The following is a 22,623-nucleotide window of genomic DNA, read 5'->3' on the forward strand; positions in this document are numbered from 1 at the left end:
GAGGGAATCCATGCGCCGCTAACTTGGCCTACAGCGTGACGTCACAGCACTCTATTGCTTTTACACAACAACAACAACCATTAGAAAAGGCATGCTTTAATAAAACAGCAGCAAGACATAATTTTTTTTTTTAAATAAAGCATTAATCACAATTATCCAATATCATTCACAACTTATTTTGGTCAACCCTGTAACAATGAGTTACATTTTACGTGACCAAAAATTGAAGAAAGATCCTTTATATTGAAGAACATAATGGATACGAAGAGTTTCGTTGCAAAACGAGATAACAATTTTTTTAATTGTTCAGAAATCTTATTTTTTGGTTGTGCATTCCAATTAATTTTTTAAGTTATGAAGGTTTAAATCAAAACAAACCAACTGCAATTGGTTTGTTTTGTTGCAGTTAAAAAATGCAGCTAAGTAGCACCACAAAACTAAATAACAACATAACATAATAAACATGTTTTGACAAAAATGTAAAAAAATGGATTTATCTCGTTTTGCAACAAAACTCTTCATACGTTACTCATTGATAGTCTTACGATTTATGCTGTAGGCGAGTAAAACATCCTCTGTAAGAGATCATATAGCAAACAAAACAAAAAGTTCAATTTGAATAAAAACCGGAAAAAATTGCTTTAATCAATTAAACCAAAATGGACGCTCATTTATCAGATAAAGTGGGTGGCTCTTAAAAGAGCCTTTGGGTGTTGAAAAGCTGGAAGCTTTATTTGGAGCTGGTGTACTTGGTGACGGCCTTTGTTCCCTCAGACACGGCGTGTTTGGCGAGCTCACCGGGCAGCAGCAGACGCACGGCGGTCTGGATCTCTCTCGATGTGATGGTGGAGCGCTTGTTATAGTGAGCGAGACGAGAGGACTCACCGGCAATACGCTCGAAAATATCATTGACGAAAGAGTTCATGATCCCCATGGCCTTAGAGGAAATCCCGGTGTCAGGATGAACCTGCTTCAGAACCTTGTAGACGTAGATAGCATAGCTCTCCTTCCTGGACCTCTTGCGCTTCTTACCGCCCTTTCCTGCGGTTTTAGCAACGGCCTTCTTGGACCCCTTCTTAGGCGCGGACTTCGCTGGCTCAGGCATGATCTCTCAAGACGAAACAACAAAGTGTATAACGATCTGCACTGGTGAAGAAGTATTTATTCTCTGTCCATGCTAATTTTCAAAGACAACAGGCTCACGGCGCTGATTGGGTGTCTTCATTGGACACACACCATGAATGGGTTTCATTGGTGTGGCTAAGACGCGAGAGAGCCAATCAAAGTGGCTAAAACGGTAGCCCCACCCATAGCCTAATGTTTGAATTGTATACACCCATGCATTGTAGTGCGGTTTCACCTTCCCGCTCTTTTTAAAATATAATTTAAGGCACTCTTTAGTTATTTATTTAGCAGGAAAACGTTTATTAAACAAATACAAGCAATATCTTGGTGCGTAAAGGCTTGAAAGCAACGCTTTTGAAAACAATGTTATCGTTAAATAGATGACGTTTGTTATTCCTCATGTTAGCTGCCAAACAAAAAACAAAAATGAAAATGTGATGAAACAAAAAATGAAACCCCAGCTCAATGGGATGGGTAAATTACGTACTTACAAGATTAAATTCTAATCTTATGTAGTCTGGAGATATGGGTGGAAAAGTCTGGGCAACTCGTGATCAACACTAACAATAAACAAGTCTGATAAAAGATTATATAATTAATCGATATAACTGTACAGAGAATTGAAACTTAAATAAAGTTGGTCTGATCGGGTCACAGTGACCTGAACAATTCAAAGTTCGATTACAACCGTAATTATGGGTAGATTTCATCTCTTAATGTGATAATGTGGGTGGCTCTTAAAAGAGCCGTTTGGGTTTGTGTAGAACTTCAAGCGTTTAACCTCCGAAACCGTACAGAGTGCGACCCTGTCGCTTCAGAGCATAGACGACATCCATGGCGGTGACGGTCTTTCTCTTTGCGTGCTCAGTGTAGGTGACGGCGTCACGAATGACGTTCTCCAAAAATACCTTCAGCACACCGCGAGTCTCCTCGTAGATCAGACCGGAGATACGCTTGACTCCACCACGGCGAGCGAGACGACGGATTGCTGGTTTGGTGATTCCCTGGATGTTATCCCGCAAAACCTTGCGATGACGCTTAGCGCCTCCTTTGCCGAGTCCTTTACCGCCTTTTCCTCTTCCTGACATGATTTCAGTCTGACGAACAACAGATGTGAAAAATCGGGCAGTGAAACAGGACTTTACAGTTGTCTACAGGACCTAGTGGAAACATGCAGCAATGAAGGCGGTGCCTTGTGACGTTTCACAGTAAAAGTCCAAACCTACCTACATTTTAGCTTTCAATTATTGGCTGATCTAAAAGTTTATCTTTTAAAAAATAAACATTATTGTTTATTATAGAAAAGTATATGAATTACATACAGCTGTGCTTGCTGAGTGATTTTAAATTAAATTAGTGGGGTGCATGCTTCTAATAAACTTGGTGCTTATAATGTAGATGTTATTCAAATATTACATTTTCATTTTGCCAGTTTAATATCAAATAAAAAAATGAGGCACAGAATTTTAAACTTAGACGTAAACAATCAATCTGTTAAGAGTAATTTTCACGTGCTTAGTTTATAATTGTCTTCTGTATTGTGTGCATTGTATGTACTGATCAAGATATTCAAAACTTCAGACATTGCCTCATTGAAAAATCTGGAGAAAAATAACTTTGTGTTAAAAAAATATGCCTACACAAAAACAACAGAATTACGTAAAAAACCTACTTAAAATCGTTCACAATCCCTTCACTAACATACTTAGAGAGAGAAAAATAGCAATTGAGTAACAATTTTATAAAGAACATATGCCTTAAAACACTCAGAAAAAACATTTGTAATCAAGTAAACAATGAGAAATTTCTCGTTCAGTGGAATTGTGGTGGCTCTTAAAAGAGCCTTTGGTGTGAGGGACGCAATTAGGTTTAAGCGCGCTCTCCACGAATGCGGCGAGCCAGCTGGATGTCTTTGGGCATGATTGTTACCCTCTTGGCGTGGATGGCACACAGGTTGGTGTCCTCAAACAGACCGACCAGATAAGCTTCGCTGGACTCCTGCAGGGCCATGACGGCGGAGCTCTGGAAGCGCAGATCAGTCTTGAAGTCCTGGGCGATTTCTCTCACCAGACGCTGGAAAGGCAACTTACGGATCAGCAGCTCAGTAGACTTCTGATAGCGGCGGATTTCTCTCAGCGCTACGGTACCGGGCCTGTAACGATGAGGCTTCTTCACACCGCCGGTGGCTGGGGCGCTCTTACGGGCAGCTTTAGTGGCGAGCTGCTTCCTGGGCGCTTTGCCTCCGGTGGATTTACGAGCGGTCTGCTTTGTTCTTGCCATGATTACAAGAAAACTCTTCGCCTTACGACGCAGAAATATACAACGTTTCTCTGCAGGCTGTTTTTAAAGACAACTCGATCATGAGCTCAGAGGGCGGCGACACTGTACTGGCATATGATTGGCTAATGCGTGACGTCAAAGTATACAGCTGGCCAATGACTGTGCGTCTACTGTTTTCAAATAAACTGTGATTCCCGCTCGAAATCCTTCGTTGACACAAAAGCAGCGAATCAAGCCGTTTTAATGCATCAAATGTTTACTATAATGGTTCAATATTAAATACTTCACTGTTCTGGATAGACTAAAGTAAACACATATAAATGCATTAGACAAAATTACCAGTATGGCAGCATGTACCAGCACTGCATGTGAACTTTAAAAGCTACAATGTTGTGAGCAACTTAAACACGACATTGGAGATTTGGAGGATGTTTTTAGTTTTCTTACAGGATATCATCCTACATTATTTAAAGAACATTAACCTGGCTATACACTTATTTATTTCTTAAAGACTGACATTAAAGTAAATCAATAACTAAAATGAAACGTATGATCAGTGATTCTCCTTTCCTGGAGGTCCACTACTCTACACATTTTGTTTGTCTCTCTTATCTGACCGACTCTGATCAGTTCATGGAGATCTCTACTGAACTGATTATATGAATCAGATGTTAAAAACTAAAGGAGATACAAAATATGCAGAGCTGTGGCCCTCTAATAGATTCTGCCTTCGAATTCAGACAAACCATAAACCAAATTTCACTCTTTTGAAAGTTCAAGTGGGTGGCTCTTAAAAGAGCCTTTTGTTTAGTTTCGGATAACTGGACAGCTTATTTTGCCTTAGCGGGCTTCTCGGTCTTCTTGGGCAGCAGCACAGCCTGGATGTTGGGCAACACACCGCCCTGAGCGATGGTCACGCGACCCAAGAGTTTGTTCAACTCCTCGTCATTACGCACTGCCAGCTGTAAATGGCGGGGAATGATGCGAGTCTTCTTGTTATCACGAGCGGCGTTTCCAGCCAACTCCAGGATCTCAGCAGTAAGATACTCAAGCACAGCGGCGAGGTAAACTGGAGCTCCGGCACCGACGCGCTCTGCATAGTTACCCTTTCGAAGAAGTCTGTGAACACGGCCGACGGGAAACTGAAGCCCGGCTCTGGATGAACGAGTCTTAGCCTTCGCTCTGGCTTTACCACCGGTTTTGCCTCTGCCGCTCATTTTGTACAAAGAATTAGCTGCTAACTCGTAAAAAGATACAGTTAATGTAACTAATATAGCTGCTGCTCTCAGTATTTAGGCATGCTTGCCACTCGCCGATTCGTTAGAGTCTGTAGAAAGTTTAAACCAATCATTTAACTTCCCTCCAAAAGACAACGCCCACCACTTTCTTCTGTCTTGACTTTCTTCTGTCTTGATTACAGATAAATTAATATATGACAAATAACGACACAATCTCAAAACTCATGTCAGTTTCACAGCCCTAGAAGCAGATGAAATGCAGATGTTATTGGGAATAAAAGACACACAGCTGTTACTTCAAATGTTTATTTTAAAGCCAATTTTATAATGTAAAAAATAATCTATTATATTTAGTACTTTATCTATCACTTCCACAATCGTGTTTGTCATTGTGTTATTTTGTTGTTTTATCGTGCCAATAAAGTACCATTATATGAGTTAAAATCTATTTGGCTGACGCTTTTTGTCTAAGACAACTTACAGTGCATTAGAAAGTACTTTTGATCAGAATTCATAGGGAACTTACAGAATTAGAAAAGGTCACAAAATACTGTTGTAATAAGATAATATAGTATACTTCAATCACATCTTTCGTAGAAATCTGAAATATAAATTATAATTACAAAAAAATAACAGTGAAATACTGCTCCTTCATGAATTGGTGGGTGGCTCTTAAAAGAGCCTTTTTAGTAAAATAATTTTGTAAAGTGGATTTATTTCTTTTTAGGTGCTGCCTTTTTAGGCTTGGCTGCTTTGGGCTTTGTCGTCTTGGGTTTAGCAGCCTTCGCTTTCTTGGGGCTCTTCGCTGCTTTCTTAGGAGCCGCTGGCTTCTTTGCTTTCTTGGGGCTCTTTGTTGCCTTTTTAGCGGCGGTGGCGGCTGGTTTCTTCGCTTTCTTGGGTGATTTCTTAGCGGCGGTCTTCTTTGTCGCTGCAGTCTTGGGCTTCTTGGCAGCGGCGGGTTTCTTTGCTTTAGGAGCGGCTTTCTTCGCTGGTTTCTTCTTCGTCTCTGCTTGCTGTTTGTTCAGTTTAAAAGACCCGGAAGCGCCGGTTCCTTTAGTCTGGACCAGAGTGCCTTTAGTCACGAGGTTCTTGATGGCGATTTTGACGCGGGTGTTTTTCTTCTCCACGTCGTAACCACCGGCGGCGAGCGTTTTCTTCAGGGCGGCGAGAGAGGCGCCGCTCCTCTCCTTGGAAGCCGAAACAGCTTTGACGATGAGGTCACCCACACTTGGTCCAGTTTTCTTGGCTTTCGCAGCGGATTTCTTCTTGGGTGTTTTGGCCGGCGGGGCGGCAGCAGCTGGAGCCGTTTCAGCCATTTTCTCTAAGCGGTTCTGTATTCTCACAAACTCAGCACGAGATCAGTAATGAGAAGTAGCAGAGAGCGCGCGGCAAGTTAGGCAGCACATGAGAACGGTATAGACTCAACCTCTCCAGCTAGTGTCTGTACTCCTCCACGAGCCGCTGACGTGTGTGTTTTCTTCCCTAACATTTTTAACAAAACCGCAGTGATAAAACACATTAGCACGATAAAAACAATGTAAACACAGAGCAGAGGTCCAGAGCTAAACATTGAAACTAAAATACACGGTTTATTTTAGCATCTTTAGAACAAATGCACGACCAGCGTCAGCCACAGGATAAAGCCGAGTATGATTTTCATGTGTTTTTTCTCTTGAACAGTTGGTGAAAGACTAAAAGCATCTTCTGTGCTTTTAACACTCACTTCCAAAGTCACTTGAGTTAAATCAACATAATTGAAGATCTTGTTATATAGAAGTGTTATATATTGCTGTTATTCCGATCTTTGTGGAGCACACACGCCACCCAAAGGCTTCCTATAGTTGACTTTGGCACCAGTGATCAAGGTATTTATTATATTCACAGTGACAGAACAGTGAAAGATAAATTAAAATGACAGAAGTATGCAAAATAACAAGCAATGCGAAATTTTAAAATGTATAAATATGAATTACAAACAAAAGATAAAAATACCAAAAGTGGCATCATCACAACTGAGGTTTAAAGCAGACACTTCTGCTTTAAGTAAATCTATAGAGTTGCATTCTCTTCTTAAATGAAATAACCTTTATTTAGATCAGATACTGTGAGCTATTTACAATATATTTCAGTGTCCAAATCCAGCAGCCTAGTAGAAACTAAAACTTTCATAAAAAATCTAGGTTTAAATTAACCGAAATTACCCTGCTAAAGCACCAATAGACACCATAACAGAAATTCTATTGTTTTTTTTTTTGGGAATTGTATTGGTTGTAATGGAATATTTCTCAAAACACACTACAGTGTATCTGTCTTTGTTGGTCTCTAATTGTATGTGTTGGTTCCCTTTCGAGAACGATCTCTCGACATTGTGTAGTAGCTGACGCTATGGGAGGTCCTCCTCTTCCAATTTTCTGAAGCTTTTCTATACAACGACACCAGTGTACTGGCTAATGCCTGTCATGACGGCGTATAAAGGCGTGGCTTTCGCCACTATATAACAACCGTCTCTAAGGCATATCATCAGATTATTTCTCTTTACTTTGTGATACTGAAGCGTTGCCGCTGAGTATCGCACCCGTAACGGACCTTATACGCATTCTGGCTGACATTTACGTGAATATATTGCTTCGCTCCTCGAGGAAAAAGGTAAGCGAAGAGAATCGCCGGAGGTCTTTGCATGCTTGTGTTCTCGGCAGCGAAACACCACCAGCAGAGTGTCGCTGGTGGGTCGCAGCCAACCTGGAGATACCGCAATGGGTCTTCCAAACCTCTGGTGCATCCGACGACCCGTATCAGCACACAGCTTTCAGCCTGCTCTCGAATGTGCCCATCACACACGCGCTGCAGAGAGAGAAGGGCAGACCGAGCAGTGCGAGACTCTTCGCCATATAAGCTTCCCCCCGAGGTGTTCGAGGCTATGGAAGCAGGGCGGCCACGTGCATAAGCATCCCTAGCTTGCGTTATGCTAGGATTGACCGTTTGGTTGTTTGTTGCATTGTGCTTATCTGCTGCCCTGGGTAGTGCAACGATAATACCTATATGCTGGCTGTGTCTGTATGTACTCTGCCCTGGGTCAGAGTTTCTGATTGGGTCCCTAGAGGCTCTGGCATCCAGTCTTTTTCACGTTGGCGTACGCCGACTGGGCTAGGACTGTGCTATGCGCTACTGCTAAGTGATGTGGTCAGCATCAGCTACTGACGCAATGTCGAGAGACCATTCTCGAAAGGGAACGTCTCGGTTACTATCGTAACCTTGTTCCCTGAGAAACAGGAATGAGACATTGCGTAAGCTGCCGTGTCACTGCTCAGATCAGCTTTTCTGTTGTTCAGTTGAAATGATCTGATCTGATTCTCAGGGAACGGAGGTTATGATAGTAACCGCGACGTTTCGTGGGGTAACCGGTTTATCTCACAGGCACATGAGGTTAAATATCGCCAAATTTACGGGGACATTGTGTGCTTCACATACTTCCTGCATCCTGCACCGACATGCAATACATGGTAGCAACCCGCTGCTGCACAGCAGGTACAAACAATCCAAACAGGCACAGGTTGACTCGGACAGAGCATTACATCAAACAATCACCAACTTCAGACAAGGCAAACACTGGTGTTAAATACACTGGGAAATGAAAAACACCTGGGGGAACAATCACCATGCAGACCAATGAAACAAAAGAACTACAAAGAACTACAAAACATGGCAGACACGGACAGAACTTCAAAATAAGAGTCTAAGAACAAGACACCAACGCACGACGGTACCGGATCAGGAGAAATATATAAAGTTTACTATATTGAAAATGACTGCTTAATAAAATTCAAATCCTTCAAAGAAACATACAGAAATGCTAAGGCACAGCAAAAGGGTAAATATAACCATCATAAAATAATCACTGTATGGGACTTTTGTTTTTGTGGATTCAATAGATCAGCACAGGTATGTCTGTAAGATGTCTGCTAAAGATCTGGGGCCTCATTTATAAAGCGTGCATACGCACAAAATGGGGCTGAAAACGTGTGTACGCCACTTCCCATGCAAAGCTTGTGATCTATAAAAAAACTAACTTAATGGGAGAATGGGCTTGCAGGGTGGGATCTGAGGATGATTCATGTACACACACTTGCAGGTGATCAATGATTTATAAAGGGAACATTGCTTTGTTTTATAAGTCTTAATATTTTTTGGCTTTTATTCCATGTTTGGAATACATCTGGTGTGTAAAACATCTGATAAAAGTCTTAGAAAGAGCTGTTTTACACACATTCTAAATCAAAGACATCTTGCAGATATTTTTAATCTATATGACATATTTTAGGAAATGTCTTAGCGATGTATTGCAGACGAGGAAACAATCAAAATAATACATCTTTCAGATGTAAATGCAGACATAGATGTCTCAGGGATGTGGGCACATTCTCAAATGGTTGTCCGAAGGACTCATTTTTGAGATGCAAATGTAGCGGAAATGTTTATTATTGTTACTTTATTATTGTTATTATGTTATTATCATTCACTTACATAGAAGGGTTCATGTATGCTTTGACAAAAAGTGTTTTGCTAAGGACAAGGTCAGTTCTCCTCTCTTGTTTTGCACACATCCGGTTTCTGAAGTTAAACAAAGCAGCCACCCAAAAGCAGTGTTAACTGACAAATTTATGATCTTACGCTTGTAAACAATAAAAGAAAAAAAAGGATGTTTCACACAGTGTCATTTTTTAAAATCTATAAATATCTGGGGAAAGCATCTTTCTGATTTCTGATTGGATATTGTTTCCTTTCACGTGATAATCTCAACAGCGTGCCTGTTATTGTCCTCAGGGTTCCACCAACACATCAGGATTTCTGATTGTAAATATAACACATGTTTAATATTTATGATACGACTTTCTTCCGATCAGGTTCCGACATAGTGTAAGAAAAAATGATGAGGACGTTGAAGATCTCAATCAAAAGTTTATTCAATCGAAGCAGTAGCAAAGTACATGAAGCACTCATGGTTCATCTGAGAACCCTGAACCCAAGTCAGTCTAAACACTTTATTTAGTTTAAAATCTGTTTCCCTACCACTAATGCTAATGCTGTACCCTTTGAGATGTAAAGCAAGAATATCAATGTAAATGACCACTCTGACTCTTTTATCGCATTTCCAAATGCTAATGCTGTACCCCTATAACATATGAATACTGATGTAAATGGCTCAGTTCCTTACAGTCCCCAAAGGAGTACTTAATCAAATGGTCCAATTGATCTGCTCACCCAAGTGATTGGATGATGTGTAAACAGATGTCTTTAATTATCATATAGACCCCCCTTTGACATGAAGTCTCACTTTTGCTCCCATACTATAGTTAAGATAATATACCTTTAAGTTATATTATCAGTGTATTGCTTGGACTACCGCTAAAATAATCAAGCATTTTAGGGGGACGAGCTTGTTTTATCATCTAAGTTAGAGTGGAATCTGTTTCAGAGGCAGTATGCAATTCTTACAATAGCTAAGATTGTCGGAAGGGGGAAAATCGGCCCAAAATCACAGATTATCTTTTGGTGTGTACCCAGCTGGTTCTCCCAGTTTGGCAAAGCTGGTCAAGCTGGTGGGTCAGCTGGTCTTCCAAACCTTGTATTTCCAAAATATTTACTTTTCAGGAAGACTGACAGAAATAGTGCAGGTTTATGACAAAAAAATTAAATTGACAAATATGGAGATAGCTTATGCTTATACATAATAACAACTTATTTGAAATATTGACATAGCTTACATAAGCTAGCTACAATAAAATATGTCAACAAGAAGTTAGCTGATAGTATTGCACATACTTCTCTGTCTATCTAGTAACAGATCCCCAATTATGTTCAGTTATCTTTCACGATATATCAAATATTTTATGCTGTAAAACATTGAGTTGTGAAAAGTGTAGCAGGTGAATAGTTCATCACGTTAAATATGTTAGATATTTGAAATCTTTGATATTTGCAAATTTTTGCATGCGTCATTTCTGACCCATCTGTGAAAAATTGATGTAGAAATACAAAACACTGTGTTTTGTGGAAATAAAAAACAAGATAATAAAACAGTAACTGAAATAATAAAGGACAAAATATATTTATTTGAAAGATTTACGAAAGAAACACTCTGACATGATTGAAATTGTATAGGAAATGAACACGGGTCATTTTAGAAACAAGTTGTGCAAAAGTTGTGGTTAAAGCTGTGCGCCGGGACACAAAAAGAAGGGGTGGGCGTTGTCTTTTGGAGGAAAGTTCAGTAATTGGTTTAAACTTTTTACAGACTCTAACCAATCGGCGAATAGCAAGCATGCATAAATACTTAAAACAGAAGCACGTTGATTTACATTCACTTGTTTCTTTCTGTTAGAAAGCAACGTACTTTAACAACGAAGATGAGCGGTAGAGGCAAAACCGGTGGCAAAGCCAGAGCAAAGGCTAAGACTCGGTCATCCAGAGCCGGGCTTCAGTTTCCCGTCGGCCGTGTTCACAGACTTCTTCGCAAGGGTAATTACGGGGAGCGTGTCGGTGCCGGAGCTCCAGTTTATCTCGCCGCTGTGCTCGAGTATCTTACTGCTGAGATCCTGGAGTTGGCTGGAAACGCCGCTCGTGACAACAAGAAGACTCGCATCATTCCCCGCCATTTACAGCTGGCAGTGCGTAACGACGAGGAGTTGAACAAACTTTTGGGTGGCGTGACCATCGCTCAGGGCGGTGTGTTGCCCAACATTCAGGCTGTGTTACTGCCAAAGAAGACCGAGAAGCCCGCTAAGACGAAGTAAACTGCCCGGTTCTCCAAAACTAAACAAAAGGCTCTTTTAAGAGCCACCCACCTAAACTATAAAGGAGTGAAATTGACATTTGGGTTTGTTCGTTTATGCACCACTTGTATAACGTAGTTGTCTGAATTTAGGCAAAATCTAATTCTATTATCATAAGCGTTAACGTTACATTTCAGTCATAAGTGTCATTTTAATATAACATTTTATTTTAATGTTCTTTACCTTTATGTAGTACTGTTTCATGCAAAAGTGAATACAAATACCGTTGTCCTTCTAATGTCGTGTTTAAGTTCCCCATAAATTATAGCTTTTAAGATTCACATGTAGTGCTGGCACATGGCTAAATGTAACGTATTATTAACGTAAACGTATGCCTCTACTACTATAACAAATAAAATCGTCAATTAAATGGTGAATGCTGCCATATTGGTGATTTTGTCTAATGCATTTATGTGTTTACTTTAGCCTCTCCAGAACAGTAAGGTATTTAATATTGAACTATAAATCGTTGATGCATTGAAACGGCTTAAATCGCTGCTTTTGTGATCGCAAGATTTCGAGAGGCAACGCTTGTTTGAAAACAGGAAAAGCAGAGTCATTGGCCAGCTGTATTTTTTATTTATTTTTTATTGCATGTTCACTAAACATTACATAAAAGAAAACATACAATATTACATAACATATATAACAGGGGGAGACGCATAACAGACCTTACTACATTAACATACATATTTTACACAGAGAGAAAAAAAATGATTTCCTTTACAAAGCCACATGAACCAGATCATCATAAACTTATTTATGTATAAGAAAAGTATACGAGATGTTTTCTTCTTTTTCTTATTTTTAAGATTTGTTTTAAGAGATTCATAGAAAATGTTAAATCTATTCAAAAAAGATTAAAGGCGGGTTTTGTTGATAGTATTTTAGATTTATGTAAATGAAATTTCCCTAATAGAATCATCAATTTTAGTGCAACACCAGAGGAGCCAGAATTACATTCCAAAAAAAGAATCATAAAGTCATCAATTACAACTAACTTGTGAAATGTGTCAAAAATCATAGAATTGCCCAGCTGTATACTCTGACGTCACGCATTAGCCAATCATATGTCAGTATACTGTCGCCACCCTCTGAGCTCATGACCGACGTGTCTTTAAAACCAGCCTTCTGAGAAACGCTGTTTATTTCTGCGTCGAAAGGCAAAGAGTTTTCCTTGTAATCATGGCAAGAACAAAGCAGACCGCCCGTAAATCCACCGGAGGCAAAGCGCCGAGGAAGCAGCTCGCTACTAAAGCTGCTCGTAAGAGCGCCCCAGCCACCGGCGGTGTGAAGAAGCCTCATCGTTACAGGCCCGGAACTGTCGCTCTGCGTGAGATTCGTCGCTACCAGAAGTCGACCGAGTTGCTGATCCGTAAGCTGCCGTTCCAGCGTCTTGTTCGTGAGATTGCTCAGGACTTCAAGACAGATCTGCGTTTCCAGAGCTCCGCCGTCATGGCCCTGCAGGAGTCCAGCGAAGCTTATTTGGTCGGCCTGTTTGAGGACACCAACCTGTGCGCCATTCACGCCAAGAGGGTCACAATCATGCCCAAAGACATCCAGCTGGCTCGCCGCATTCGTGGAGAGCGCGCTTAAACTCAAAACTACACCATCAACCCCAAAGGCTCTTTTAAGAGCCACCACAATTACACTGAACGAGAAATTTCCCGTTTATTTAATCACATAAGCGCTACTGTGTTTCTTTTATCATCTGCTCTTTAATAACTAATTTCTCTCAAAGTGAATGGTGTGATGAACGATTAATCCCCCCACATAATCCTCATTTATTTGTGGAAGTGGCCAATGGAAAGTATAATTGTCTACTTTTCTCTGATTTCCCACAAGATCTAGTTTCCCAGAAAGGTAGTTTGCAGATTTTATATTCTTGAGATGATCACCAAGTAACATATTTGTACACGAAGTACTTCAAAAAATTAATTACATTATAAATGTTTTAAAGGTAAAATGATAGAAAATATATTTTAATAACATCTACTGCATTATAAGCACCAGGTTTATTAAAATAATGCACATCACTAATTTCATTTAATAACCATTCAGCAAGCATAGCTTTGTAATTGCTATATTTCTTTCTAAAATAAACGTTTAAAAGTTGTCTGATCGGAACAGTTAATAATCGATAAAAGCTAAAATTCAGTTGTAAAAACAATGTAGGTCTGCCAATGTAGGCTTTTACTGTGACACGCCACAAGACCCCGCCTTCATTTCTGCGTGTTTCCATTAGGTCCTGTAGGCAGCTGTAAAGTCCTGTTCACAGCCCCTCTTCTCACACACTTGTTGTTCATCAGACTGAAATCATGTCAGGAAGAGGCAAAGGCGGTAAAGGACTCGGCAAAGGAGGCGCGAAGCGTCATCGTAAGGTTTTACGTGATAACATCCAGGGAATCACCAAACCCGCCATCCGTCGTCTCGCTCGCCGTGGTGGTGTCAAGCGTATCTCCGGTCTGATCTACGAGGAGACTCGTGGTGTGTTGAAGGTGTTTTTGGAGAACGTTATTCGTGACGCCGTCACTTACACTGAACACGCCAAGAGAAAGACCGTTACCGCCATGGATGTCGTCTATGCTCTGAAGCGTCAGGGTCGCACTCTGTACGGTTTCGGAGGTTAAACGCTTGAATTTCTGATCAAACCCAAACGGCTCTTTTAAGAGCCACCCACATTATCACATGAAGAGACGAAATCTGTTCTGTGTTTTTAGAAATGTTTGTTAACAGGTTATTTGATTTTAAATAGTCACTTGGTGGTCTTGTAATGCTTTGCTTTCTTGTTTGTTTCTGAAAGATGACTTGTATAAAGTGTTTACACGTTCTTTCAGTTTTCATATACCCGCCAAATAGAAAATTTATATTTTCGGTAAGCGGATTGCAAGCATAAAGAAAACAATATAAACCACACAATTTCCTGTGTTCTCAAAAGCTGCTCTTAAGGGCATAGTTTACCCAAAAATGAAAATTCTGTCATTTACTCACCCTCATGTTGTTACAAACCTGTATAGACTTTTTTATTCTGATTAACACAAATTAAGATATTTACTATGGAAGTGAATGGGGTCCACGAATGGTTTTGTTACAAACATCTCTCAATATAATTTCATTTGTGTTCATCGGAAAAAAATTATGCGGGTTAGTTACAACGTGAGATTGAGTAATGATGACAGCATTTTCATTTTTTGGTGAACCATCCCTTTAGGAACGTTAGTACTGCTTTTAAGCACTTGCATAACTAGAGATCTTGCATGTGTTTGTTGAATGAACGATTTACTGCAAAATAAATAGAAGTTTGCCTTTATTTATTTAATTTTCCCATCCTATTGCCAAAGAAACGATTCAATTTCAAAGAAATTATATTTTAAAAATGAGCGGGAAAGCACAACCGCGCTACAATGGGTGTATTAAATTCAAACATTAGGCTATGGGTGGGGCTACCGTTTTAGCGGCGTTGATTGGCTCTCTTACGTGTTTGCTGCTCCAATAAAATCCATTCGTGTTGTTTGTCAAATGAAGAACCCCAATCAGCACCGTGAACCTGCTGGGTTTAAAAATTAGCATAGACAGAGAATAAATACTTCTTCACCAGAACAGATTGGTACACACTTTGTTGTTCTGTCTTGAGTCATCATGCCTGAGCCAGCGAAGTCCGCGCCTAAGAAGGGGTCCAAGAAGGCCGTTACTAAAACCACCGTGAAGGGCGGTAAGAAGCGCAAGAGGTCCAGGAAGGAGAGCTATGCTATCTACGTCTACAAGGTCCTGAAGCAGGTTCATCCTGACACCGGGATCTCCTCTAAGGCCATGGGGATCATGAACTCTTTCGTCAATGATATTTTCGAGCGTATCGCCGGTGAGTCCTCTCGTCTCGCTCACTACAACAAGCGCTCCACCATCACATCGAGAGAGATCCAGACCGCCGTGCGTCTGCTGCTGCCCGGTGAACTCGCCAAACACGCCGTGTCTGAGGGAACAAAGGCCGTCACCAAATACACCAGCTCCAAATAAAGTTTCCAGATTTACAACACCCAAAGGTTCTGTTAAGAGCCACCCACTTTGTCAGATAAATGAGCATCCGATTTAATTGAGTGTTTAAAAAAAACTTTGTTTCCTAATTAAAGACTCAAGCCGGGTAACGTAAGCAGGCTTCCCGTGACGTCCTTCAAACATTAAAAGGGTCTTTTATGAATTGAATTCTGTTAGACCCACAAATTAATGTTGGAGTACCAAGGCAAGATTTGCTTTCAATTGATAATACATACAAACGGTAAATGTTTTTTTTCCCTGTCAATCTGATTATATTGTAATTGCAAAACAATTATGTTTGTAAGGGACTGACTAAAATAAATGTTATGATACTTGGTGATTGCGATCACATGCTATTTCATGTGAAGCTGCTTTGGTACGAACAATTTTAAAGTGCTATATGAAGAAAGTTGATTTGAATTAAATTTCTACTGAAGTGTGCAACTCCAGTATTTTGTTGTATATGTTTTGTCATAAAAATGAAATTGTCATAACTAAATGACATACAATTTAAAATTGCATATACCGATGAAGAGCCACAGACACAGAAATCACCACTATTGTTTTAGATGGTAATCTTTCATCTGGGACAGCCAAAAATCGTGCTGTGTATCTCAGGTTAAGGCTGTGGTTTGTAAGGGTTAGTGAATAGATGTGAATGAGTTGTGTTGGTCAGAGCACAATAATTATTATTCTGGAATAAATATTTTCAAAAAAATTCCTCAATTATTCTGCTTATATAGTGGTTACCACACCATTAGACATAGTTCAGATGTTTTATTTTAAGACTTTTGACAGGTCAGGTGTGCGTTTATCAAAAAATAGTGGAACATTTCTAAACCATTCAGAATAAAGCATCCAAAGGCCCTATGGCATAAACAACATACAGGTTTAGAACAGCATGAGAGTAAATATACATACTATAAACTATCCCTTTCATTTTGTTCTGTACACACACACAATTCAGTAATTTACTGTGACTGCATTATATAAGCAAAAAAAAAAAAAAAAAAACCTGCTGAATAATGCAAGCAATGACAACCGAAATGACAATGTATTCTTCATCCATGCATTTAACTACTCTGGTTAGATACAAAAGCTTACATTGGTGAAAGATTTGAATTAATATTAAAGTATGATACAATCTTTACCATTCAGTAATGTAACTCTTAAGGAGCTCCTCTCTAAAAGACATCAACACAGTGGGTTTTTTCAACATATAAAATCTAGAATGAATAAAATAAACCAGAATCACTAGTGACCAATACTTCCTGTTCAGAACCATTCCAGTTTAACAGAAGTGAACATTCTTATAGACCTTGGTATAAAAATATATAACAAATCAAACTCTGCTATAATTCATTTTATCTCCACATTGTGTCCTTAATGCACATCTAGCCATGGTCGATTTCTTATTTAGTAAACAGTGCTAATAAACTATCATAATTTAAAATTTGTGCATTTGGTCCAAACTGTTAATACAGTCTCACATACAACCTTTGACTAAATCATGTTGGAGTAATTGATGTATTATTTTTGTATTAAAGTACATTTGATTCACATCATACACATACAGTGAAGATTCTGCAGGGTTGTTTACTTACATTACCGTGCTTAAGTGATGCTCCATGTCTCTTTGGCCCTTTGTCTTCAAGGTTAGAAAAAGCATGGTACTTGTGCAAACCTCTGACCATTAATGTAATATTAAATTATTAATTGTTTTCATTCACAAACATATTGTTTTGCTACAGAAGCCATATGAACCCAATGAATTATTGATTATATAAAAGGTTTAGTTTCTACTGGGCTACTGTATCACTCTATTTATATTAAAATATCTTATAAATATCCAATCACACAACACTTTCCCAGTAGACCGCAAACAAGATTTTATCCAAGCAGAGAAGGCAACTCTATATAGAAAACCATTTCTTAAAACAAGAAGTTTCCGCTTTAATCATTAGTTTAAAAATTAAAAATTTCACATTCCCTGCTATGTTAGTGTTTTGAGTACTTGTGAATACATTTTTTTATTCATATCAATTTCACTGTTCTGTCACCATGAATTAAATAATAAAGGCGAATGACAACATTAGCTCGATGCATTACAATCACACAGGGACAGGGAGGTTTTTGACAGTGCGTGTGCTTCAATAAGGTCAGAATAAGTCCTTCAATGATGTTCACTTAATTCAAGTTAAAAACACAGAAGATTTTCAACAACAGAAAACATGCCTTTACAACAGATAAAACACATGAAAATCATACGCGGCTTTATCATGTGGCTGACACTGGTTGTGGATTTGATCTAAAGATGCTAAAATAAACTTTAAATCGTCGTGTTTTTTAGTTTCAATGTTTAGCTCAGTCTGGACCTCTGCTCTGTGTCTACATTGATTTTATAGTGCTAATGTGTTTTATGACTGCGGTTTTGTTGTAAATGTTAGAGGAGAAAACACACACGTTAGCTCGTAGAGGAGCACAGACACTGAGCTGGATAGGTTGGGTCTATACGGTTCATCTGTGCTTTGTAAATGCACCGCGTGCTGTAAGATGGGTCTGTCTGCGGACCGCAAGAGAGGGGTGTACCTTAAAGGGGCGTAACTTTTAGCAGGGGGCGTAACTTTAAATTGTCCAAGTTACACAGAACCACCGAGACGTCAGGACGAGATGTTGTCATTTTGTCTTCTCTTCTGCCCGCATAGAGATACGGTGGCTAAAGGCATTATTAAAGTTACTCATCCAAGCGCCCTCATGTGTGTTCGTACCAATTTTAATGGACGGGAAGCCGACTGACGAACACCCTTTTCCCGAGAAATGGTTCGGCTACGACACGTCCCCTTGGAATTATAAGGTTCTATCTGCGTTCTGAACAGTTTTGAGATATTGAGCTTCAAAGTTTTTGCATTACATATAGGAAAACTTATATGGTTAACAAGTTTCTTTCAAATATGAAAATAACAGGGACCCTAAATTTATTCTAAATATAGAATATCAAAATCCTCTCAAATTCGTAAATGGGTGTTTTTGGAATGGCTCAAATGCAGATAGAACCTTCTAATTCTAAAAAAACACTTTTGTCTTGTCAGGAAATCTGCCATAGCAAAGGCTATTATTGAATTTCTGTTCTGAGGCACACAACTATCACTCCATGTAATCATCTCAGTGGCATGTGGATGATCACGTACAACGCGTTCTAATATTTTCATTAGTGCACTTGCAATATCATTTCCTCCTCTACCTGACATTGCCTCTGTCCACAAAGCACAGTAGCCTTTTATAGTCTGCGAACAGTGAGCAGTAAGATTATACAAGTTAAGTTTCCGCTTGTAGAAAAAAGAGCTAATTTCGGCACGTGGACATGAAATAACATTCTGTAGGTCAAAACAGACTGTTAGAGTATCTTTATCCTCTCTGTCTTTTTGGCGCTCTTGGCGCATTGCCGTCTTGTCAGCTATATGTTTTGTTTGATGGTATTCATCGCTTTGGCGAACCACGTTTTGCTTTACAGCAGTCTCATATGCTTCACACTGATCACACCGATCCTTTTTACGGGTGTGAAAGCTAAGGTTGAACTCTGTGTTGAATATGAATCGGTAGTAAGATTCTTTCACAGGTGCATTTCCATTCTCATTGCATTTAAGCCTGTAGAGATCATACATCCTTGAAACATTGAGTACCGGTTCAAGGTACTGTCTTTCTGTGCTGGCACGACAATAATGTGACTCAACAACAGGAAACTGATGTGTGCTTTTACCTGCTCTTTCTGATGTTCATCTATGCATTTTTTTGCATGCTTTCCTCTTGCATCTGATTTTGGCATGCTAGTCGTCGGATTTTTCTTCATGTGTGTATTATACACAGGTTTCTGGCTGATGGCAAGTGTGCCCAGATAAAACTGTTTACAAACTCTCACCTTTTCACCCTTTATGTTTAGATAGTACTTAAATGAGTAGGTACGCTTTCGGTGTGGTACATCACAGGTTTGTCTTTCTTTTTCTGTGCAGTCTGTAGTCATGGCTATAAAGTCATATTTCCTGTTTTGATTCAACTGGTAGAAATGTGTAAAACATTTCTCCCTTTCAGCTGGGGTTACTTTCTTTACACATTTGTATTTGCATGACATACAGTTCTTCAAAGTTTTCACTTGTTTGGCAGAAGCCTTTTTATTTGCAGAGTTGACATGTTCCTTGCCCTCTTGATAAAGTTTCTTGCGGGTACATGCTTTCCATGTTGAAGGATTGGAAACACGTCTCCTGTTTCTTCTTTTCTGAGTAGCCCCCAGCTCTTCAATTTGTGAACTGGTAGTAGGTGCAGTCACTGGCTCGGTCACTGGCTCCACTGATGCGGTCACTGGCTCCACTGGTTTGTCTGGTAAGACCCTAGGCCCTGCTGCATCTACCTTGTCACCTGCCTGGAGAAAAAAAAACATTTGAAAAAATACATATTTAAAAGAAAACAGCACCATTTTTCAATATTTTACTATGTTCTTACTTATACCTCAATTAGACGAATTAATACATACCTATCTTTTTTTCAATGCATGCACTTTTAATCTTTGTACAATGGTTCGTGAATGTGTTAGGATTTAGCCAAGCCCCATTCAATCCTTAGGATCCAAAATAAACTTTTTATTTTGTGCCGCTATACTTATTTGTGTAACTACTCATCTAACAGTCTTTAAATAGGGAAAACATGGAAGTGTTTGGTGGCTTTCATCCCTGTTTGAATCCTAAGGAATGAATGGGGCTAGGCTAAATGCTAACACATTCACAAGGTGCTGTACAAAGATTAAAAGTGCACACATTGAAAAAAGAGGGATGTTTTTCATAGTAAAATGTAAAAAACAGTGGTGTTTTCCTTTAAACATAATATTTAAATACACAGTGTAAATAATGGGCATGCAATAAATTTAGAAGTTTCTTATTATTAGCTCACTACTTACTGACTGACTGACTGATTCTTACCTTTCCTCTCTCTGTTGTTCTCTGTCTTGGTATTAATGGACTGCTTGTTTCTGTCTCTAAAAGTCTGAGTTTACATTTCTCCTTTACAACACTGCTCCTTCCCTCTTCTGCCTCAGTTTCCATTCTCTAATGATGCTTTTATTATATTTTCTTTGCCTGGAGCTCTCTTTCTCATTCTCCTGCTGTTGTTTCTAGCATTACTTTTTCCACTCCTGGATATGTCAGGTTATCATTACAACAATAGACAAAAATAATTAATTTTTAGCATGGTATACGAGTAGGTACAGGCTACAATCATTCTGAAATCATTTTAATACTGAGGTAACTGCTTTAACGATCTTTCACATTTTCACATAACGATCATAACTTACTGTAACCACACTATTTTGAGTAGGATAGGTTCGTTGTTTTTTCTGTATTTTTTATCTTAGTGCTTGCCGCTTAATATCAGGAACTATGAAGCTAGCGCTGCTTGCTAATGTGGTGTCTGCTTGCTAATGTGGTGTCTAACTATGAAAACAATCTCCTCAGCAAGACCTAAAACAAAACAAAAAAAGACTGAACTTGCCTGGAATTCTGGCTGCTGTCCTTGACAAGATCGTCAATAAAATTGTCGATCTTGAGGTTTCTTAAAAACTTCGCTTTGCGTGCCATAATCCTCACAGATATTGTGTGTCTGCGTATGGGATCTTTCCTGTCATCAAGGAAAAAGCTGGCGACAATAAAAGTTGATCCTGATTGGTCGTCTTCTGTGCATTCGAATTACTGATTGGCTCACGCAGATATAACCTTATAGAGCCAAGTTAGAGTTCGACTTTGTAGATAGAACCTTTTATTTGTCCAATAAAAAGTCACAGAATGTACAGAACTTAAAAAAAACATCACATAATGTAAATAAGTTGCCACAGAATAAGAATATAGAACCATATAATTCCAAGGGGACAACATGTTAAGAAGTCACGCCAGGGGCTGAATTAAGGTCGACCGTTCCAGGTAAGTTAACTTCGCTAACGTTAGCTATGTGTTGTTAGCCTAATGTTAGATTTGTGAAGTCCGTTCTATGACTACACTTATGATCAGTAACGAGTAGTTAACAAAATACAACAAATCTTGCATGAGTTTCATTGCCCACCTATTTTTTTTCCTATTTACGATAGTAGATATTATGGTACATTAGAATCTTACAGTTATTCCTGTAAGTTGTCGACATTTCAAATGACAGTTAATAAATTAACAACCTATTAAACGTCATAATAACAATGGAGTTAAAGGTTGTAAGTACTACTGTCTCGTTTTTAATGAATCTCTCTCAAAACCCTATTCTGTTTAAGTATGGGTGCCATTGTATATTCTCATAATGTAAGCTTATTTTAAGTACAAATGTAAAATATGTTTATGGTTATTATTTTCACAGATGCATTGATGTGTAGTGATGCAGTGGACAACTTGTGAGGGTGATACCATCCAAATGCACATTAACTGTGATGCAGAAATACAATAAGAGGATCCATCTGTCAAAATCACAACTCAACCTTAAACAAACCATATCTGTTATGGTAAAACAATGTGGCAGTTTTCCAGACAGGGCTTATACTGTTCCCTGGCTAAAATGCATGTTTTAGCTACTGTAATTAAGCAAACTGTGTACTGACACATCTCAACATATATCAGTGCCATTGTTTTGTTTCAAGATGCACACCAGTCTTGTTGTTTTTGTAAGGTTTGTTTGTAAAAACTAAAATGTCCTAATATAAGTGCCCAGTCCTGGTTTAATCTAAACCATTGGTGACCAAACCTGTGTCTTGAGATCTACTGTGCTGCAGAGTTCATGCCTACCTGGACGTAACGTCACACAACTCCGCCTGTTTTACCGTGAGGAAGTCACTTCAATCTGACAGGAGACAGGAGTGAGATCGCATCATCATACAACAAATATAATGAAAATAACTGAGGCGGCTGTTTGCACGGTGAAAGCCAAGATGAGAAGATAGAAATGTTTGCTCCATCCGCAGTGTTACTCTTGAAGTTTATGTTGGCTGCACACGAGCGATCTCACAACCTAATGTGCCATTATACTATATACACAATATTTTAAAGAATATAACGGAGTCATAGTTTTACATTTATGTGAAATAATCTTATTTTAAAATA

General features: G+C 39.1%; 9 protein-coding genes across 9 annotated transcripts in view; 4 read left to right on the forward strand and 5 right to left on the reverse strand.

Annotated features, from left to right (window-relative positions):
• Positions 1-11,510, forward strand: part of LOC129433171 (uncharacterized) — a 27,316-nt gene extending 15,806 nt beyond the window's left edge. The window contains exon 2 of the mRNA XM_073868385.1: positions 11,023-11,510. Coding sequence (XP_073724486.1) covers positions 11,023-11,434 — 412 coding nt within the window. The 3' untranslated portion in view covers positions 11,435-11,510. The remainder of the gene's footprint in view (positions 1-11,022) is intronic.
• Positions 684-1,363, reverse strand: LOC129433181 (histone H2B-like). Its single transcript, XM_055191685.2, has one exon. The coding sequence runs from the start codon at positions 1,103-1,105 to the stop codon at positions 731-733; it is 375 nt and encodes a 124-aa protein (XP_055047660.1). The 5' UTR covers positions 1,106-1,363; the 3' UTR covers positions 684-730.
• LOC129433951 (histone H4) lies at positions 1,857-2,381 on the reverse strand. The gene has a single exon (XM_073868384.1). It carries the CDS (start codon positions 2,211-2,213, stop codon positions 1,902-1,904), a length of 312 nt encoding a protein of 103 aa, XP_073724485.1. The 5' UTR covers positions 2,214-2,381; the 3' UTR covers positions 1,857-1,901.
• LOC141364238 (histone H3-like) lies at positions 2,947-3,431 on the reverse strand. The gene has a single exon (XM_073868383.1). The coding sequence runs from the start codon at positions 3,403-3,405 to the stop codon at positions 2,995-2,997; it is 411 nt and encodes a 136-aa protein (XP_073724484.1). The 5' UTR covers positions 3,406-3,431; the 3' UTR covers positions 2,947-2,994.
• Positions 4,188-22,623, reverse strand: part of LOC129433175 (uncharacterized) — a 24,250-nt gene continuing 5,814 nt past the window's right edge. The window contains exons 2-3 of the mRNA XM_055191679.2: positions 12,585-12,601; positions 4,188-4,639 (exon numbers count right to left, since the gene is read on the reverse strand). Coding sequence (XP_055047654.2) covers positions 4,236-4,639; positions 12,585-12,601 — 421 coding nt within the window. The 3' untranslated portion in view covers positions 4,188-4,235. The remainder of the gene's footprint in view (positions 4,640-12,584; positions 12,602-22,623) is intronic.
• On the reverse strand, positions 5,316-6,001 carry LOC129433167 (histone H1-like). Its single transcript, XM_055191672.2, has one exon. The coding sequence runs from the start codon at positions 5,957-5,959 to the stop codon at positions 5,357-5,359; it is 603 nt and encodes a 200-aa protein (XP_055047647.2). The 5' UTR covers positions 5,960-6,001; the 3' UTR covers positions 5,316-5,356.
• On the forward strand, positions 12,061-13,384 carry LOC129433170 (histone H3). Its single transcript, XM_055191674.2, has one exon. It carries the CDS (start codon positions 12,659-12,661, stop codon positions 13,067-13,069), a length of 411 nt encoding a protein of 136 aa, XP_055047649.1. The 5' UTR covers positions 12,061-12,658; the 3' UTR covers positions 13,070-13,384.
• On the forward strand, positions 13,604-14,150 carry LOC129433184 (histone H4). The gene has a single exon (XM_055191688.2). The coding sequence runs from the start codon at positions 13,792-13,794 to the stop codon at positions 14,101-14,103; it is 312 nt and encodes a 103-aa protein (XP_055047663.1). The 5' UTR covers positions 13,604-13,791; the 3' UTR covers positions 14,104-14,150.
• Positions 14,287-16,040, forward strand: LOC129433177 (histone H2B-like). The gene has a single exon (XM_055191681.2). The coding sequence runs from the start codon at positions 15,113-15,115 to the stop codon at positions 15,485-15,487; it is 375 nt and encodes a 124-aa protein (XP_055047656.2). The 5' UTR covers positions 14,287-15,112; the 3' UTR covers positions 15,488-16,040.

This window comes from Misgurnus anguillicaudatus, chromosome 6 (assembly GCF_027580225.2).
Source record: "Misgurnus anguillicaudatus chromosome 6, ASM2758022v2, whole genome shotgun sequence".
Lineage (NCBI taxonomy): Eukaryota > Metazoa > Chordata > Actinopteri > Cypriniformes > Cobitidae > Misgurnus > Misgurnus anguillicaudatus.

Excerpts from the sequence above, each read along its gene's own strand:
- LOC129433181 (XM_055191685.2), bottom strand. The coding sequence starts at position 1,105 with ATGCCTGAGCCAGCGAAGTCCGCGCCTAAGAAGGGGTCCAAGAAGGCC.
- LOC129433951 (XM_073868384.1), bottom strand. The coding sequence starts at position 2,213 with ATGTCAGGAAGAGGAAAAGGCGGTAAAGGACTCGGCAAAGGAGGCGCT.
- LOC141364238 (XM_073868383.1), bottom strand. The coding sequence starts at position 3,405 with ATGGCAAGAACAAAGCAGACCGCTCGTAAATCCACCGGAGGCAAAGCG.
- LOC129433167 (XM_055191672.2), bottom strand. The coding sequence starts at position 5,959 with ATGGCTGAAACGGCTCCAGCTGCTGCCGCCCCGCCGGCCAAAACACCC.
- LOC129433170 (XM_055191674.2), top strand. The coding sequence starts at position 12,659 with ATGGCAAGAACAAAGCAGACCGCCCGTAAATCCACCGGAGGCAAAGCG.
- LOC129433184 (XM_055191688.2), top strand. The coding sequence starts at position 13,792 with ATGTCAGGAAGAGGCAAAGGCGGTAAAGGACTCGGCAAAGGAGGCGCG.
- LOC129433177 (XM_055191681.2), top strand. The coding sequence starts at position 15,113 with ATGCCTGAGCCAGCGAAGTCCGCGCCTAAGAAGGGGTCCAAGAAGGCC.